At 33.7% G+C, this 16,339-nt stretch overlaps 1 protein-coding gene across 1 annotated transcript in view; it reads right to left on the bottom strand.

Annotated features, from left to right (window-relative positions):
- LOC129228676 (probable RNA-binding protein 19) overlaps positions 1-16,339 on the bottom strand; it is a 207,377-nt gene that overhangs the window by 148,880 nt on the left and 42,158 nt on the right. Inside the window, exons 11-19 of the mRNA XM_054863363.1 lie at positions 16,037-16,078; positions 14,431-14,506; positions 14,209-14,339; positions 14,049-14,106; positions 8,220-8,271; positions 7,853-7,949; positions 5,602-5,913; positions 3,666-3,755; positions 1,042-1,164 (exon numbers count right to left, since the gene is read on the bottom strand). Of these exons, the coding sequence (XP_054719338.1) occupies positions 1,042-1,164; positions 3,666-3,755; positions 5,602-5,913; positions 7,853-7,949; positions 8,220-8,271; positions 14,049-14,106; positions 14,209-14,339; positions 14,431-14,506; positions 16,037-16,078 (981 nt within the window). The remainder of the gene's footprint in view (positions 1-1,041; positions 1,165-3,665; positions 3,756-5,601; positions 5,914-7,852; positions 7,950-8,219; positions 8,272-14,048; positions 14,107-14,208; positions 14,340-14,430; positions 14,507-16,036; positions 16,079-16,339) is intronic.

Below are 16,339 nucleotides of genomic sequence, written 5' to 3'. Positions count from 1 at the left end.
AATTTTTGCGGTCCCTTGAAAGTCGTTAAACAGCCCCAACTGTATATGTATATATATATATATATATATATATATATATATATATATATATATATATATTAACTTTAAAATTTCCCACTCAAGTAAAGGAGTTTTGAGAATAATTTCAAGGGTGCTAACTACATTGATTTTGTTGTTTAACGCAACTTTATTTTGAATTAAACTGTACTAAGATTAGCTAGCTTATGCTAATTGATGTATGCATTCAAAGGAAGAAAATAAATTGAACAGAAAACTGCTAACAAAACCAGGAAATGCCTAAAAACAAGTCTACTGCTAAAAGTATACAGTCGAACCTATCTATCTTGAATCTCACGGGACAGAAGAAAAATTTGAGATATAAAGGTTCCCAGGTACAGAGGTTTTGGTAAAAGTTTTAAAGATAAACTATTGGAATGAAGTCAAAGAGTTAACAGATTCTGCTGCATTGATATTGTTGAGAGTATGACATGAGATTAAACATTTCACTAATTTCAATAGTTATATCAATAAATAATTGTCCTAAAAACATTTAGATTTTTTCCCCAGTTAATCAAAATAATTTACACATTAGAGTAGAAGAGAAGACCCCAGGGAACGCAACAAAATAACTGTTCTCAATGACTTTACAGTAAAATTCCAAAAGCTTTTTCACAATTCAACATTGCTCCTACTCTTCAGTTTTTAAGTGAGTGGAATTCCTAGAAAATTTGCTCATTGTACGTAAAGTTTTCCAAGGTCAGTATGTCTCACAAGGCTTCTATATAACTGCTGATATTAGAAAAAGTGTTTTTTTGTCTTCAAGTTCTATTATTGATAGAGATCACTGGAGATCAAATTCAAAAAAGATACTGTAGTCGAAATTTGAGCTATAGGGGTTTTGCGAAAATTCATTTAAGATAGATATGGTAAAAAAAACATTGAATTTTTGAAAAATTTCGACATAGAGAGGTTTATGAGACAGGCAGGGTCGAAATAAACAGTTTTGACTGTATTAAAAATTTTAATAACAAATCCAGACACCTTTTTAAAATTCTCTTGGGTCGTCTTGAAATTTATATTTTTAACAAAAATTGTAGTTTCAGGAGGAGGTTCTTCATCATCAATTTTTGCTTCTTCAACTTGCTCTTGTTCTGAAATTTCTTTCTGAAAAAAAAAAAGAAGAATTAGAAGAAAAGAAAAAACATAAAAATAATTTGCAGAATACGTTTTATTGAAAACTTTTTTACTTAATTTTTGTTAGCTAGCAAATTCATTTGACAATACTTTTATGCAGGACTTCCCAAACTTTAAAGCCAATGGTGCCATTTTGTAGACCAATATATAGTGTGGACCCCCTTCAAGAAAAGCTTGGGAGAGGGGGGGAGCTGTCCATGAATGCTGTCAAAGTTTTTTTCAACATGGTTGACCTCCTCCCACCCGTGTCACAAAGTGTTATACTTCATCTTACCACTTACTCTCTCTCCTCCCCTTGTTACATGTCTCATTTTTTTTTTTTTTTTAAGCATGTTGTTATGAAAAGATGTGTAGTGTCCCTCTTCTTCTTACCACCTCCTTTTCCTAGTCACAAACTTAAAAAAATAAAAAAAAAAACTATTTCCCGAACTCCCAATCCTTTGAAAGCGCAACATCATTTGCGGACATCCCCATTTATGGTAGTTTACAATGCCTAACTTTATTTACAAATTCTGAAGTACAAAAATCAAATTGATCAGCCAGAAATCAACTGGGAACAAAACTATGAAAATTTAAAATTGAACACTGAATTGATGAAAAGAGTGAGGTTGGTTTAGCCAGAACACTTTTACCATATCTGATTGTTTTTTTGACTGCTAGAGTCGAATACCAGGTTCAGGATCTAGACAGCTTCAGTATTTAGTTTTGCAGAGTAATTCTAGGACACATTTTGAACTCAGACTCTTGACCCCTTTTTTAGAACATTTCTGAGAACGCTTATCAGAACACTTCATGGTTTAGCACACACATTTTTACACTTTTGGGAATGCATTTGAGAACATTTTTTTTTAACACTGACATATGCCTCTTTTAGAATACTTAGAATCTCAGTTTTTGGTACACTTTTTACAGCACTAATGGACCAATCCATTAATTATACCAGTAGTTTTTGTTCTTAATTTTACAGTAATACTGTGAGGCAACTTTGAATTGCCGCTGACAGTGGACGGTCATCGACCAGGGAAGGCCGTCTTTTTTTCCTGGCATTCTCAACACCAACCGACAGCAATTCATTGCAAAAAAAAAAAATTCTAGCAGTATAATTTGAGAGATTACATATATTGGTATTTAAAGACATATATGTAAACTATATTTGTACGAAAGAAAGCAATGATTTCACAAGTGTGCCCAAAAGTGTTAAACATCTGTTCTCAAACGTGTTCAAAATCATAAATTTAACAAATATCCCAAGCGTTATACATGCGGAGTAAATTTGGAGCACACGTCAATCACTTTCTTCTTAACAGAGCAAATTCGGAACACATTTGAGTTGCATTCAGGCAACTGAAACACTTTTTCTGCATTAAAGTCTTCCAAACGTATTTCCAATGTGTATAGGGAAATTGCAGTTGCATGATCTTACAGATTTGTTTCTCCAGAGAGAGATGTCAGAAAGTAGTATTCAAAGGACAACTCCATACTTTGAAGGTGAAAATTCTGGTTTTCAAACAAAAGAGCATTATTTAAAAATCATTTAACGCATATGTTATTGATCTGGATATCTTAATAAATCAGGATTTCAAGTTTAGTCAACAGTGCAGCATTGCAAGTAACAAAGCTAACAGAATGCTTGGGTTTATCAATAGATCTATTTCAAACAAATCAAAGAAGGTTCTCCTGCCTTTATATAGGAGTTTAGTAAGACCCCATTTGGAGTATGCTGTGCAGTTTTGGATGCCTTATCTGAAGAAAGATATTTCTGTATTGGAAAGGGTTCAAAGAAGGGTTATTATACTAGTAAGGGGACTTTCAGATTTAGATCATGACACCAGACTTAATAGGCTTAATATGTATAGCCTGGAGCAAAGGAGGGTCAAAGGAGACATGATTCAGTTGTTTAAATTTATCAAAATGAATGATGTTAATGGATTAAATTTTTGTACGGAAAGCAGGACGAGGGGGCATTGTTTTCAGTTACTCATATCTCAGGTTAACCTGGAAATAGGGAAAAACTACTACTTTAGTAAGGTTGTGGTCACTTGGAACAGCTTACCGGAAGAGGTGGTAATGAGCAAGGGGGTGGATAGCTTTAAGAGGGCCATTGGAGACTAATAAATTGACTAGGACCAGCCTAGGTGGGCCAAGAGCCTGTTGCTGGGCGTCACATTTGTATTTGTACTAATTTTTTTAAAAATTCCCGAAGTTCATGGCCACAGTGTTGTCAGACCACAGTTTGGGAAGTCCTGCTTTAATGCATATAAAATTAACAAATGAACAAATGCAAAAAAAACAAAAAAACAATTTATAACAAACATAATATGTATAACCAACGACTACATATAAACTGAAAATCTTTTGATGTAGTATTTTAGTAATTTTATCTCGACTCTGCAAAAAAAAATTGCAAAATTCCTAGCAATTTTCAAACTTGTCATACATAAAAAAACAGAAAAATATTTAGGTGTTCATACTTTTGTTTGATCAGGCTCAGAATTTTGAACAGAAGGTTCTTTAAGTGCATTTATCGGAGCCCATTCCAAATAAAGAGGAAGATGATGAAACTAGAAATAAGAAGGAAAAAAGGTTACACTAGTTTCACATAATAAACAATCAACAACAAAATATATTCTACAGAACACATATTTGCAAGCATTAAAATATCACCCCGCCCCCCCCCCCCCCCCAAAAAAAGAAGTGTAGGAGCTGAGCTTACATAGAAATTAAACTATGTACTCTGGGCAGCTCTCATGAACTGGGTTTCATTTCTAACAAAAGTAGAAGAACCTTAAATTTACAAAACACATATTTGCATGTAAAAAATATCACATAAGGTTTGGAAAATTTCATTACACCAATAACATTTGTTGAGCAAGTGAACAGAAACAAATTACTAAAAAATGAATGCTTCATGTTAACATGAAAAGACAAAAATTAATGTAAAGCATAATGTGTCAGAGATTGTGAGAAAGACAAAATTATAGACAGGAACCACTTGTTGTGATGCTCGGCTCTGAGTGAAGATTTCAAGGGGGAGCGATATTGGTGCGCTCGACACCTGCACTATTTTTCTCTTTCACAGTTTATGTTCTTGTTACTGTTATCTTGAAAAAGTTTAACATTGGAAATTTTAAGAAAATGAGCAAGAGAAAAATGTTTTTTAAGTTATCCTGCTTTTCTGTACCAATACTGAACGAGATATAACGATGATTATGTTCAATAGTGGCATTACTTACCACTGTATTCTAACTGAGAGAGAAAACTATTCAATATGTAACTTTTGATGACAGAAAGAAGCTGTCATCTGTATCAGAGCTAACACACCCTGCTGGGCATGTTTGTCTAAAACATACATGCTCAAATAAAAATTTTCCATGATCAGTTTTTTTTAATTGTATAATAACAAAAATATTTGAATTTGTCATATAGCATTAATCAGACAAAACATTTAACAGCTTTATATCTGAAACAAGAATTATTTCAATATAAAACAGAAATAGAAGTTTAAATAGGTAGTACATAATAAAACGCCATTAAAATTACCAATTCTCAATTAAAAAATTATAATAATTACATGCCCAGCCGGGCATGTAAGGGTAAAAGATTCACGCCCAATCAGAATTTTTGGATGCCCCGGGCATGTCGGGCAATATAATTTTCGAACTCTGAACTGTATGGGAGGTTACGCCACAAGCCTCAACTTCTTGTATGGAAAGAAAAAAAGTATTATGCAGGAATAAATTAACTACGCATTAGTTTTAGAATTGATGTTCTGGTAGGCTTCAGAGGTCAGTATTGCTAAAATCCGCTGCTTACAGCCTAATTTGTTGCAAAAAATAACTCCAGGAGAATTCCTTGAAAGGTTAACCGCGAAAATGATGATAATTACAGGCATTTGATTCACACCTACTTATGCAAAATGCAATATTAATGAGATTTTTATTTCATTTGTGCATCAACACTTTTTAAAGAGGTTTTCTAAAGCGAAAAAATAAAAAGGCCAGTTTTGCTTTTTCTAACATTTTAATAAGTTCACACTTTAAACCAGTGGTGTCCAACTCGATGAAGCTGATTTGTGTGGCCATTGTTTTGTTCAATACAACAAATTGAAAAGCACAAGAAGTGACAATGTCACACATTTGGAGCTAAATATGCAGAATTGGTTTCTGAAAAACATGTATCTTATGAAACAAGCATCAAGCAATTGATAGCAACAGTTGTTGGCTTGTAATTTTCTCTCCTGGTTCATATTTTCCTATGTTATTTAGGAAAGAATGAAACATTTCAAAATAAGTATTCTGACCCGCAAGAATGATTTTAATATAAGAAATGGCCCTTTCGGACGAAAAAGGTTGGGTACCACTGCTTTAAACTAATAACTAATATACAAAAGTTAAAAATGCCTTATACCCGTGAATAAGCTAACTTTGTAAAAGCTGATTTTGCTTCAGACTGTTCTTGGAATTCAACTAAAGCAACCATTCCTGATGGAGGCAAGATAACTCTTGCTACAGTTCCATATTTTGAAAACAGTTCTTTCATTTCTTCAGCTGATGTTTTTGCTGGCAAGTGCTTTACAACAATAATATTTTTGCTTCTTTCTGCTGCAGCTTGGCTGAAAGCATCCAATTCCACACCATTGTCCAAAAGGAATTTTCGAGTTTCCATCACCATCTGAGTTTCTGCTAAAGCCATTCTAACAGCAACACTTTCATTTGAATCCTAAAATTAAAAATACATCAAAAATAATATTTTTGACAGAACTTTTTTACCACAAAAGGGGAACAACAAACAAGATATACACTGTTGGACAATTGCTAAAAAGGGATTCCAATGGGCTAAGTAGCTCAAAAAAAAAAAAAAAGTAATTCGATGCCAAGTGAAATAAACTAATGCCAGAACTCTAGAACATTGCAATGATGATAATTTATTGCGCTCTGAAATCTAGAAGGCATTGAAAAGTGTTCAAAGGATGAAACGGTCATTTTGGGCTGAATATGTAAAAGTGAATAAATGTAATTACCAACCCCAGACGTTCCGTCTAAAGATGTCAATATCGGATATGGCTACCATGGAGAGCGATGCAAGCTTCCACACGTCACATGATGCTTTACACAACATTATCCAGCAGCTGTTGGGGTAATTAATCCCATTCTTCTGTCAGTCACGGATAAGGGTATAGTTGCTTATTGGAGGGCATTGTCAACCAGCAAGACTGCTCCTCAAAGCAGCCCAAACAATTTCAATATGATTCAGATCTATAAAACGTGCTGGTTATCTGATGGGTTGAATATTTTTAGTGAGCTAGACACTCCTGAACGGCAATTCTTAATGACATGTTATGTTGCCATTTCCATGAAAATGAATTTATTGCCCACAGCAGAACAGAAAACATGAACAGGAGAAGTAGAACGACATTAATGTATACCTAGCCATCACAGTCTTGTTTGGAAGCATACGAGAGAGGTACGGCCATTGAACATAATCCTACTAATACCATGACACAACTTGTAGGCTACTAGTCCTTTTCTTTTATGTTTTCCGGCTTGCATGCTCTACCACTCTCATACCCGGTTAGTTGTCGTCCACAATTAGGTGACAGACTGAACCTGCTTTCATCTGAAAGTAATGCACAAGCCAAGTCGACTTCTCTTCAATTGCGATGCTGAAGACATCATTACAAACAAGCAAAACACTGACTTGTAGACAATGGGATGTACAAAACAAGCTGTCAGGGGTATAGTCTTACTGCATTCAAACATCTGGCTACAGTTTTTCGGGATATTTACTTGCTAGTAGCAGCAGGAAACTGCTTTGCTAACTCAGTAGCTGCCATGCACTGGTTTGTTTTCATTGCTAGCACTCAGTACCAATCTTCTGCTGACTTCGTATTGTGTACAAGATCTCCCTCTTGATATTTGCTACACATTCCATTTGTTTGAAATTATTTCCAAATTCTGAAAACAACCCTGTGGCTGACGACAAGCACCCTGGCAACATCTAAATTTTTCTACCTTTCTTTGATGTTGCCAACCACACGGCCACCCATAAAATCATCTAAAGGATGTCAGGAAGACATACCAAAAAATGAAGTTCGTCAATTGATTCTTTCCCGTCAAACTTTGCTTCTGAGCAACAATGGTCATCATGCACCCAATCCTTTATATAGTTTTTCATTGCTATCACGTGACCAGCAACATCTTGAGCCTAACATTTGCATACTCACAACACGTCTTACTGTGTCCCGAACTTATGCTAACTTCCAAATTTCCTTGCCTTCCATTTTGTTGTTGCTAATGCTTCTATTGCCATCCGTCCTTAGCAATTATTGCCCACCAGTGTATAAGTCTAAAAAGTCGGAAGAAATGCAGTAGATATACACGTGTGTATATAGAGTAAGGAGGTCAGATTTTTTTTTTCTTTCTAGATTTACTTCGATCAATTAAGCCATATACAATGCTTGAATAAGAAAATTAATTATTTTAGACTTTCCTTCAAACTTTCAAGCAGCTTTGAAAAGAAAAAAAAAATCTTCATGTTAGAAATCAGAAAGTATAAACATAAATTATGCCTCACATCATGTGCCCCAAAACTTTTTGCACCAAAATATATTACATTCCATTTTTTTTACGTAAAAATAAGAATAAAACTGCAGACATACCCCGCTTAGCAACTTGGATTTTTCAACACTGTATTTCTCGGATATAACATCTGCAACAGCATTCATCCCCAGGAAAAGAATGTTCCAGTTGTGGGAACTGAAAACATTTTGAGAAATATAAATTAAAATTGATGCAACAAAAGCAATATTGAAATTGTACTTGAAACATTGTTAACAGCACAAATATTTTCCATTAGAGAAAAGTCATACGCTTTAGGATGGAACATATGCAACATTTCGGATGCTTGAAAATTGAGTACACTGAACAATCAAATAAAGTTATAAAGAATAAATTTTACCAAACTGAAATAATATGCAATATCAATTTTGTTACTACTGTTATTAAAACTGCTTGAACTTTTCTCACCTTCCACTAAGTGCTTTCATTTTAGCTTCCTTCTTCTTCTTGTAATTAGTTTCTGAAGGTATAAAACACATAAATTTTTCATTATTTAACAAAAATATTGAAACGTAAACTCTATTATTTTCAGGAATTTTTTCTAAGATACGTAAAAAAGCTTGAAACTACTCTTAATTAATAATCATTTGCCTTAAAATAAAACTTTTCTTAAAAAGAACTGGAGGAAAATAATTTAAACCTTTTGAAACTAGGCTGCTACAGCATTCTTACCAAAACAGAAGTGTTAAATTCATAGAAATCAGGCGAGTCAAAGCTTTAAAGGAAATGATTTCTCTAAAAATTAAAACGCCTAAATTCAGAGGACTAATAAGCATTTGGGATTGATGGTATAATATGTCATTTGGAGGGAAAATATCACTAGTAAAGTCTGATTACTGATTAGATGGAAAGGCAAACATCTAGTTTTCATGTGGGAATGGATTCATCTATTAGCTTTCAGGGATGCCAGCTTTTGAAGATGTATGTTAGCCTCCAAATTAAACAGAGTCACATTCAAATGAGCAGAACACGAGCATCAAATTTTTACTTTTTCCCCTCATTCAGAAAGACTCATCTTAACTGGATGTTTGGCAATTCCATACAATCCGTGGGCAGACTGTACATATGCTGCACTGTTCTAAATATTAGTGAAAAATGACACATACAATATACAAAGAAAAAGGAAATAAACAATGTTTTACTACATAAAATTAGCAGATTACTGCATACACGTGTTTTGAGGTTTCAAGGAATTCCTTTTCAATGCAAAAAAAAATCTGACCACCCTACTACAGTCACTTTGGTATTTAGTACATTTGTTTGTAATTCATTAGCTGACAAATTCTAGGTAGTTAGGTACTTGATTTCGAAGTTCCTTTGATTTTAGTATAAATGTTACTTTCCTTCATTCATATTAACTTAATCTCATTAATACTGCTATGGGTAAGGCCGTAAGATGTTTTTATGTACAAAAATACTTTTTTTCTTTTTAACAACTAGGGGGCTCAGCCCCCTGCTCGCCTACACTCATCAACCCCCAAAGATTGCTTCGTAATCTTATTTGATTCACAAAAATTTAAATCATCAATTAGAAAGAAACAGATTAAAAAAGCATTGCTCCCTTTGGGACAAAAAGCACCCCTTCCCCAGGTTTCAAAATAACTTGTACAAACTTGCAGAGCCGTAAGGGCTAAGGGGCTCCTGAGCATTTCAAAACTGCAGTTTTGTACGTTTGAAAAGTTGTTTTCATATTTGTGTCTCTAGTACAATATATTTTGCTCTTTAGTTCAGGGCTTGAATTGAGTTGAGCTAAGATTTTCCGTTAAAATCAAAACTCTTAAAGTTTGTGAATAAGAAAGAAAAAACCGAATTGAAAAGACGTAACTATGGCAACGTCAAATAAAACATCAATAATTTTAATAGATATGAGATTATTTGAATTTGATTTTTAACGGCTTGTAACTTTTTTTCCTTTGGAGATAGAAGTCCAATTTTTTGACCTTAGGTCGAGTTAGATCTAAAGTAAAAAAAGCCGCTCTTTTCAGTGGTGTCAAAATGAAAACTGTAGGAAAATTCCTTCGCTTTTTACTGATGGATTTAATAAAGAAAGTAGTGTCAAAATTTTAGTAAAGCCTAAAAAGGTTCGAGCTAAAAACCCAAATAATCCCCTCCGTATTTAAGTTAGAGCAATGAAACAAGTTGCATAGAACATGGAAAATTCTACCCTTTCCAACGATATATAATATTAATATGTGCAAGTACTTTTTCACCCCTTTAATAGGCATTAATAGGCAATTTAAGCGAAATTTGAGCTTAAAAGTTTAATTACTAAAAAACTAATTCAAAATTTAAAAAATAAAACTCCAGGTGCACATTCCCTGAGCTCGAAGTAATTTCGTGCAAAATTTCAAACCTGTGGGTGCTGGGGCCTCTTGGATGCAGGTCCACCACACTCTTCCTTCCAGAATTTCTTTGAAACCTTACTTTTCTTCTTTACTAATAATAAAGCTGAAAGTCTCTCTGTCTGGATGTCCGGAGGATGTCTGGATCTCTGTGACGCGCATATCGCCTAGATCGTTCGGCCGATTTTCATGAAATTTGGCACAAAGTTAGTTTGTAGCATTGGGGTGTGCACCTCAAAGAGATTTTTCGAAAATTCGATGTGGTTCTTTTTCTATTCCAATTTTAAGAACAAAAATATCATAAGATGGACGAGTAAATTACAAAATTATCATAAGGTGGAACCGTAACATGGGCAAAAGCCAATTGGCGAGATACAAAATTATCATAACGTGGAACCGTAACATGGGTACAAGCCAACTGGCGAGAAAATTCACCATACATTATTTGTAAATATACAGGCGAACCAAAAGACCTTTTAATTTTTCTGTTACTGGCAAAGCCGTGCAGGTACCACTAGTTACTAATAATAAAGCTGAAAGTCTCTCTGTCAGAAGGATATCTGGATCTGTGTGACGTGCATAGCGCCTAGACCGTTCGGCCGATTTTCATGAAATTTGGCACAAAGTTAGTTTGTAGCATGGGGGTGTGCACTAGGGTGGGCCGAAATAAGCCAAAAAAATTTTTTTTTCAAAATCAATTTTTGGATAGCGTGCAAAAGTTGCATAGTGAGCTAGTTAGCCCTCACAAAAAATTTCTTGGATATTAAAAAATATCTAGCCGGCGCTATTTGACACTGAAAAACCGAAAAAAAAAGAGAAAAATGAATTTTTGTCGAAATTTTTTTTAAAAAATTAAATTCCAAATATTTTGCTGGAATGCACCGAAAATGTTATATAATGAGCCAGTTCGAGCAAATAAAATGTTTCATTGATTTTAATGAGCATTTAACCGCTCCTTTCCGACATCAAAAATTTGAGAAAAATGAAAAAAATATTGAATTTCTTTAAAAACCAATGTGAAAATCATTTTTCAAAATTAAATCATAGACTAATGAATTAAATAGCAATTAATCATAGTAATTATTATCACGCAATAGTATCATACATTTTCTAGAATTACATATAAAGATAATAAAATTTTGAATAAGAAATCTTCAAATTTGATTTATAATACCTCATGCATAATGAATATTATTTTTTGGAATAATATTGTCCCTTGTTATCAAATGATGGAAGTTCTTTTCTAGCTTGAAGTTTGGCACGAATGTATCCATCTCGTGCAGTTTCACCACGAACTTATATTGCAGCTTCGGTTATTAGTTTCACACTACGTTTCACAGCTTGCGTGTGACAGGGAAATTTCTTGAAAGTGAACTCTGTAATCTGTTTTTTGCACATTTCTTTCAATTGTTGGTCTTTTAGATGCACTGTAGGAGGTGGCTCTGTGGTGTCTTTGCCCAATCAACTAAATCAACATAATCAACTGCTTCAAAATTGAGTTCAGGACGTTTAAAAAATAGTACACCATCCGAGCTCTTCATCTTCTTATTTCTAGAGTTCAGAAGGCGCCTAACAACTAATTCCCGAATGTATTTTCTTGAGTCAAGCAACATTGTGAACAGTAGCTATTCCGGATGAGAAAAATATGCATTATTTGAGAGAACTTTGAAAATTATCTCCTTAACGTTGCCCGGAAACTGCCTTGCAAGAGAAACAATTTTCCAAAAATGTTGGGCACCATACTGGCAGATCGGTTTCATTTTTATTGCAAACTACATTAGAGCATAAACTAACATTACATACTTTACAAGCATTGTAAGATCTTCTGATGGAGTTAGAGTGCCTATATGCAAGCGTAACAAACGGTTTACAGTTGTCAGCCATCGCGTATGACTGAGTTTGCCTGAGCTACTGTCAGCCACGCTAGAAGGACAACTACCATCTTTTACGGTGAGGCAGATTCTATACAAATATTGTTGTTCAGTACTTAATTTTTTTATACCTTCCATGTCCAAAACCAGAAAATTGCATTCAATTTTATCAAATTTGACCACCGGATTTTTTTCACAATCTCTAAGAAGTTGTCCGATAGCTCCAGAATATGAATGTGGCCCCGTTGTGCAACCGTCCAGTTCCAGAATAAGACGCCTCAGTGGCAACTCATTAGTATGCAGCAGACATATGTTCCACTGTAAAGGTCTTTTTGAGATATGTCTCAAGTAAACGAATTACTCCACCTTTCTATACCGTATTTACATTTGTTTCCATCACATCCAATAACCGATAAGTTAAGCAAGCTCATATTATACTTTTTTGTAAAGCCTATAATACCTTGCGAAATTTCTTTTGCACTTTCACCAGCTGTTAGTGATAAATGACCGATGTACTTGCTACCTAGATCTTCTATCAGTGCTACATGTGCTTTAGATGCTAATTTTTGATGGCCAGATGTCTTTTGAAATGTGTCATCTTTGCGGCCATCAAAATACCAACTCTTTATTAGCTGCCCCTTTAACTGCTCTTAAATCCCTTTCTCTTAGCTCACTCCTTTTTTTATCGACTTCCCTCCTTACTTTGTTTTTATAGACTATATATTTTTGTTTTGTGTAGGAGAAACTAAGTCGAAATCATCGAGAACTGCTGTAGCAATTTTAGCCACTGATCTATTTGAAGTGCCAGTTAGATCTGCTGCTACAGTTGTATGAGGCATAGAAAGTCTTGTTTGACTTGTCGTTGTTGATGGCGTATCAGTTCGCTTACGTTTTCTTGAAAACGGATAATTCAATTAAAAATCGTCATCTGTATTTTCTGTGCTTTCTCCCGATTCAAGCTCTGTTTCAGGTTCATTCAATGTAATATGATTTTCCTTAACCCTCAATCCATTTTTTTAATACTCAAGGGCTCTATTTGTCAAACATATATAAAATAGTTATAGAATAATCTTAGGAATAATAGAAGCAGTTGAGCACCGTTTATTATCCAAGAGAAACAATTGGAACCGAAAATTAAAAAATTAGCATTTTATGTATTTATTTTTTATTTGAGTGTATGCGTTTTTTAAAATTGGCGTACAAATGCCGCATAAAATTGATTGAATTTTCACTGTTTTTTCTAAGTAACGTATTCCCTAACATTTCAGTATTTACTTATTTCGGAACTAGTTAATTTTTTTTTTCAATTTTCCATGTTTCAGTCTTAAAGGAGCGTAGCTAAATATTCTACGAAATGTATAAAGTCTTTGAGGATTTCAACTAATTCACTGACAGATACTTCTAATGTTTGCTGAAACTAGCTTCAAACTTTTATTTTTGACTCCCCCCCCCCAACCCTTTTTTTTTGAAAAAAGTGCATTTTTGCTGGGGTTTTTTTCAGTTTTTCAAGGTCAAATAGCGCCGGCTAAATATTAAACAAATTTAGCGAAATTTCTTATGGGTAATAACGGGCCCATATAGCAACTTTTCCGTACTATCCAAAAACAGATTTCCAAAAAAAGTTTTTTTGGCCCACCCTAGTGTGCACCTCAAAGCGATTTTTTGAAAATTTGATGTGGTTCTTTTTCTATTCCTATTTTAAGAACAAAAATATCATGAGATGGACGAGTAAATTACGAAATTATCATAATGTGGAACCATAACATGGGCACAAGCCAATAGGCGAGATACGAAATTATCATAACATGGAACCGTAACATGGGTACAAGCCAATTGGCGAGAAAATTCACCACAGATTATTTGTAAATATGCAGGCGAACCAAAAGACCTTTTAATTTTTCTATTACGGGCAAAGCCGTGCTGGTACCACTAGTATTTAATATAAAGAGATAAGACTAAAAGCTCTTATTCATAAATTTGGAAAAATACACAATTTACAGAAAACAAAACACTATATAACTCACCATTTTCATTAATGTATTCTTTTTTGAGGTTGGCTGGAATTAAATGAAGTAAGCGCCCCTGAAATATTACATTAACTGTGGGTTACTATTGATTATATCAGAGAGTACACAACTAAATTTAACTATAAAATGTTAAAAAGGAGGATAATGGAATTCGAACCTGAAACACTGTACCATCCAATTCAGAGAATGCTTTCACAGCATGCTCAGCAAATACATATGAAACAAATGCAAATCCTTGTGCTTTCTTAGTATATAAGTCCATAGGCAAGTTAACTTCAGCAATCGGTCCTTAAAGTAATGAAAACTTTTATGATACTCATAATAATTTAGCATGATGAACAAAACTTAATATAAAATATACAGGATCATTAATAGTTACCATATTTTGAAAATAATTCCTCAATTTCAGAACTGGTAACAGTGTAACACAGATTTCTAACATAAATTCGTCCAGTCTAATGAAAAATAAACACACTTTTAATGTTAATTTATAGGCAGTAAAAAAGATCTCTTGCACCACAAATCTAAACATAGCAGAATAATAACTAATAAATATTGCCTCTTTTTTATTTACATACCTGCAAAACAATCTAGTAACTACAAAATTACTTAGAGGCATTATATGCAGTTGAAGGGGGCATTCAAAAAGAATGGCGGAGTTTCAAACCTGTGTTTCCAAGAGTAAAAATAGAAAGAAAAAAAAATAGAAATTTTTATCTCACACTTAAACCATGCTAAAGATGTTCTATGCAGCCTTTTCCTGATGTTAGAACAATATCGCACTTTTACTTAAACTCTTGTGGTAGAGTTGTAGCATGTAGTCATGCAAGCAATAGCTACAGTAATCCAATTTTTCAGTTCATCAAGATTATAGCAGGCAAGAGGGTATAAACAGAATCAATCCTTTGCATATCCTCACAGGAAAAAAAAACCATGGTGTTAGGTCTGGTGACCAGGAGGCAAGTCATAAAGTGCTAAATTACCTACCTCTCTTGTGATTGCCACTTTTACTGGCTGAATAATAAAGAACAGATGTAACGCATACAACAACACGCAGGGACATCTAGTGACAGTCAATTGAAAATTTACAATTAGCTCATTCAGGCTCTAACAGAGAGTTGTAGGTTCAATAGTCTCAAATAATTAGCCTTATGATACTCCACCAATCTTTTTTAATCACCCTGCATATAAAATCATTAGATTTTTATATACTGTGTATCTTACAAAAAAACAAAAATTAATAATCTAATGATGATGTTTCAGCAGCCAATGAAATCTTCAAACGTTAAAGAGTGCAAAATGGGACAGAATTTCATAATCATTGTTAGACCTCAGTTCGCAAGTTTGAATTATTTATTGAGATAAGCCATATAAAATCTTTAAATGCTTAGCAAAAATGTAGAAGTTATTTTCTTTTTTGTTGTATGGCAATAATATGTTTGTTTTCAAACCAAAACTGCTAACTTATGGAGGGCATAAATATCTAGAGGGTGGCAACTACTATTTGAATATGAATATTAACTTTGTAATGCAGAGCACAATTGTTGCTGTTAAAGTGTTCTTAGTTATTAACACTAAGAAAAGATTTGGTGCCATTGCCTTAGAGAGGTGGAGCTTCGTTATTTATTTAAAGATAAGACAAGAGAAGAAAGATTTGCAACACAAAGAGAGGAAATAGTACCCATGGGACTGGTGGGAATCCAACCCATCACCTTCCAGAAGGCCTCAGAAGCACACAGTACTTCTCAAAATACATAAAAGAAAGGACAGCATGCAAATATAAGTAGAGATGAAATTGGGCAAAGAATAACAGATGGAAATGATGCAAATAAGGGGATATTTTGATCATCCGGATTTTGGTTCATTTGAACAATTGTTTCATGCAATCAATATCAGCCAGGCAAAAATACATTAATCATCAATCACCATAGGGTTAATTATTGTACGTTTCATACTTTAAAAAAAAAAAAAAACACTAAGATTACCTCAGCAAGTTGCTCTAGGCTTTTTTCTTTGTCTTCTTTAATCTAAAAATAATTGAAAATGAAATGTTTTATTAATATTATTTTTATAAATTTCAGCAGTGAGAAACACATTGATTAAGACAACAATATGTATAAAATTCTGTGGGAGAAAGAAGGATGAGATTACAAAACCTGCTTAAAAAAATTTTTTTTTTAAATTATAAATTAAAACAAAAACTATAAAATTTTCATCAAAAATCTTAGCATAATGACACACATTTGTGCTCATGCTTTTGTAATCTTATCAAAATGAGATGGAAAATT

Source organism: Uloborus diversus, chromosome 1 (genome assembly GCF_026930045.1).
Source record: "Uloborus diversus isolate 005 chromosome 1, Udiv.v.3.1, whole genome shotgun sequence".
In the NCBI taxonomy this organism is placed as follows: Eukaryota; Metazoa; Arthropoda; class Arachnida; order Araneae; family Uloboridae; genus Uloborus; species Uloborus diversus.
Note: the sequence above shows the minus strand (reverse complement) of the source record. Positions and strands in the feature narration are given on the sequence as shown.